At 42.8% G+C, this 2,269-nt stretch overlaps 1 protein-coding gene across 1 annotated transcript in view; it reads right to left on the bottom strand.

Annotated features, from left to right (window-relative positions):
- Positions 1-2,269, bottom strand: part of LOC102768660 (galectin-9B) — an 8,232-nt gene that overhangs the window by 4,168 nt on the left and 1,795 nt on the right. The window contains exon 2 of the mRNA XM_015568583.1: positions 1,385-1,476. Within this exon, the coding sequence (XP_015424069.1) occupies positions 1,385-1,476 (92 nt within the window). The remainder of the gene's footprint in view (positions 1-1,384; positions 1,477-2,269) is intronic.

Raw genomic sequence — 2,269 nt, 5'->3', positions numbered from 1 at the left:
TTGGACTTTGCCATGTTTTTGTTAAAGTCATTTCACTTTTAAAACCCAACAACAACAACAAAAATGGAAATCCCTACTGAAGTGTACATTAGTGGTATATACAAGTAAGTATTATGCAGCAATTAAAATTATGTTTGCAAAAAATATTTTGGATAGAAAGTGCTCAAGTTAAGTGAAAAGCAAAACACATAAACAGTGTGTTTGTAGAATATTACCAATTTTGCTTAAAACACTCATGTATACACACATATAGACATGTACACACATTTCAACCCGTAGAAACAAGACTAGAAAGAATCCAATGAACATGGTTAAGATGGTTAGAATGTGAGTGTTCTTTTTTCCTTTTTTATACTCTTCCAAATTTCTTACAATGAAGATGCATTTTTATAATAAAAATTGTATTATAATGTATTTATAACCAGCATCCTGAGAAAAAAAGAAATGTAAATGGTTAATCTGTATACTTATTGGTGAAACTTGGGCTTTTGAAGACTACCATAAGAGAACGGCAAATTAGCATAGACTCCTAGAGGTGGGGCTCACAGGACTCCAACAGTAACACTCTGATGTAAGAGGAGCGAGGCCACAGGACATTTCCTAGCTTCTCCTGTGGGCAGAAACCACATCTTCACCCAGGAGAGTCCCAGGGCCCTGGGCTTTGCTCTAGAACACTGGGGTTCTTCAGAGAGAAACGCTCTTGTCCACAACACTCTGTCTCAAGTTTTCAAAAAGGAGTGTAATATAATTAAATGTACATGTCTTCACTGTATATGAGAGCAAGAGATAGGGCCATCCATTGGGAATCCAATAAATTAGAATGAAGATGGGGGGCAAAGTCCTTTCCTGCCTCACAGATGGTTATATAGATGGAAGCAGAAAGGCATTTCAGTGGGAGGAGCCCATGGGTGATACCCAGAAAAAAGAACTTAGTGGCCAGATAAGTGCTAAGCTGCTAATGTGGCTCAGAGGAGACATATGTAATACTGTAAACAATAAATATTTTAAATTAAAAAATTTAGAGATAAAAAATGATTTCCACATCAGTCAAATGAGGGCTTTGACATGAATGAAGGCCGTTATGGGAAATAAAGGAGGCATCTCTGAGTCTTCCTGTGCAAAATTCGATCCTAGCCCAAGATCTGCCCCGGGGCTGGCCTTAGACTATGAGCTCCCTGTGTCTATGGGGAATCTCTGTTCATGGTGTCCAGAATCTACTGGCAGAGGGCAGGGGTCCCATGCAGTGTTGGCAGGGCCAGGCCCTACACATCCAGCATCCCCTGAGCCAGGCACACTCAGCTTGGAGAGTGTTGGGTGAAACACCCTGAGCAGACAGCTGACATTTTGCTAAGGGTCAAGACTGGAGAGAAATACTCCCAGGTACCTGGTTCCACAGGACGGAAGAAACATCCCTTTGATAGTGACCTGATGTCCATACTGGAGGCCCTCTGGTATGGCCCTAGAGAAGGGGACGACCTGCAGGGAGAAGAAGGCAGTCAGTTAGGGCCCTGCTCCTTCCGTCCGTTCCCTCTGGCACTTGCTAGCGAGGCTGGTGTGTCGGGCAACATGCCAGGGGCCAGATTCAGGTGTAAATTGGGCATATGGAGTCTCAGTCTAGTGGAACTTCCCACCTGTGAGGAAGCTATTAGGTCTAAATCACAGTTCTAAGTGCTTTTTAAGATGCAACAATTAACCAGAGAAAAAAAATCTTATTTTCACAGAACCTGCAGTTTCTTAGACACAAACCCTAAATTATTTTAATACAATCCAGAAAATAATTAAAAACTGCAAAGCCCTGGTTGGGTTTTTGTTTGTTTGTTTGTTTTATCCTCACACAATGATACGTTTTTTGATTTTAGAGAGGAAAGGAGTGAGAGATAGAGATAGATGGAGATGGAGATGGAGATGGAGATGGAGATGGAGATGGAGATGGAGATGGAGATGGAGATGGAGATGGAGATGGAGATGGAGATGGAGATAGAGAGATCCCTTGCCTCCAAATGCACCCGGATAGAGGACCAATCCCGAAACCTTCCGGTGATCAGGATGACACTTCAACCAATGGAGCCACCGGCCAGGGCACCAAGGCCCTGTTTGAACTCTCTGCTGCCCCTGCAGGATTTCCCTGATTTGTACAATTACTAGTAGCTTTTGAACCCAAGGATAGAAAAGTACAAACCAGTCACCATGATAAGAAAGTGTCAGGGCCTAGAAGGAAATCTGGGATCCCCCGTCTTACAGACAATGAGCCTAAGGTGACACTTCTGAC

The sequence above is a fragment of the Myotis davidii genome, unplaced genomic scaffold (genome assembly GCF_000327345.1).
Source record: "Myotis davidii unplaced genomic scaffold, ASM32734v1 scaffold2945, whole genome shotgun sequence".
Taxonomy (NCBI): Eukaryota; Metazoa; Chordata; class Mammalia; order Chiroptera; family Vespertilionidae; genus Myotis; species Myotis davidii.
This window is presented reverse-complemented; position numbering and strand designations above follow the sequence as displayed.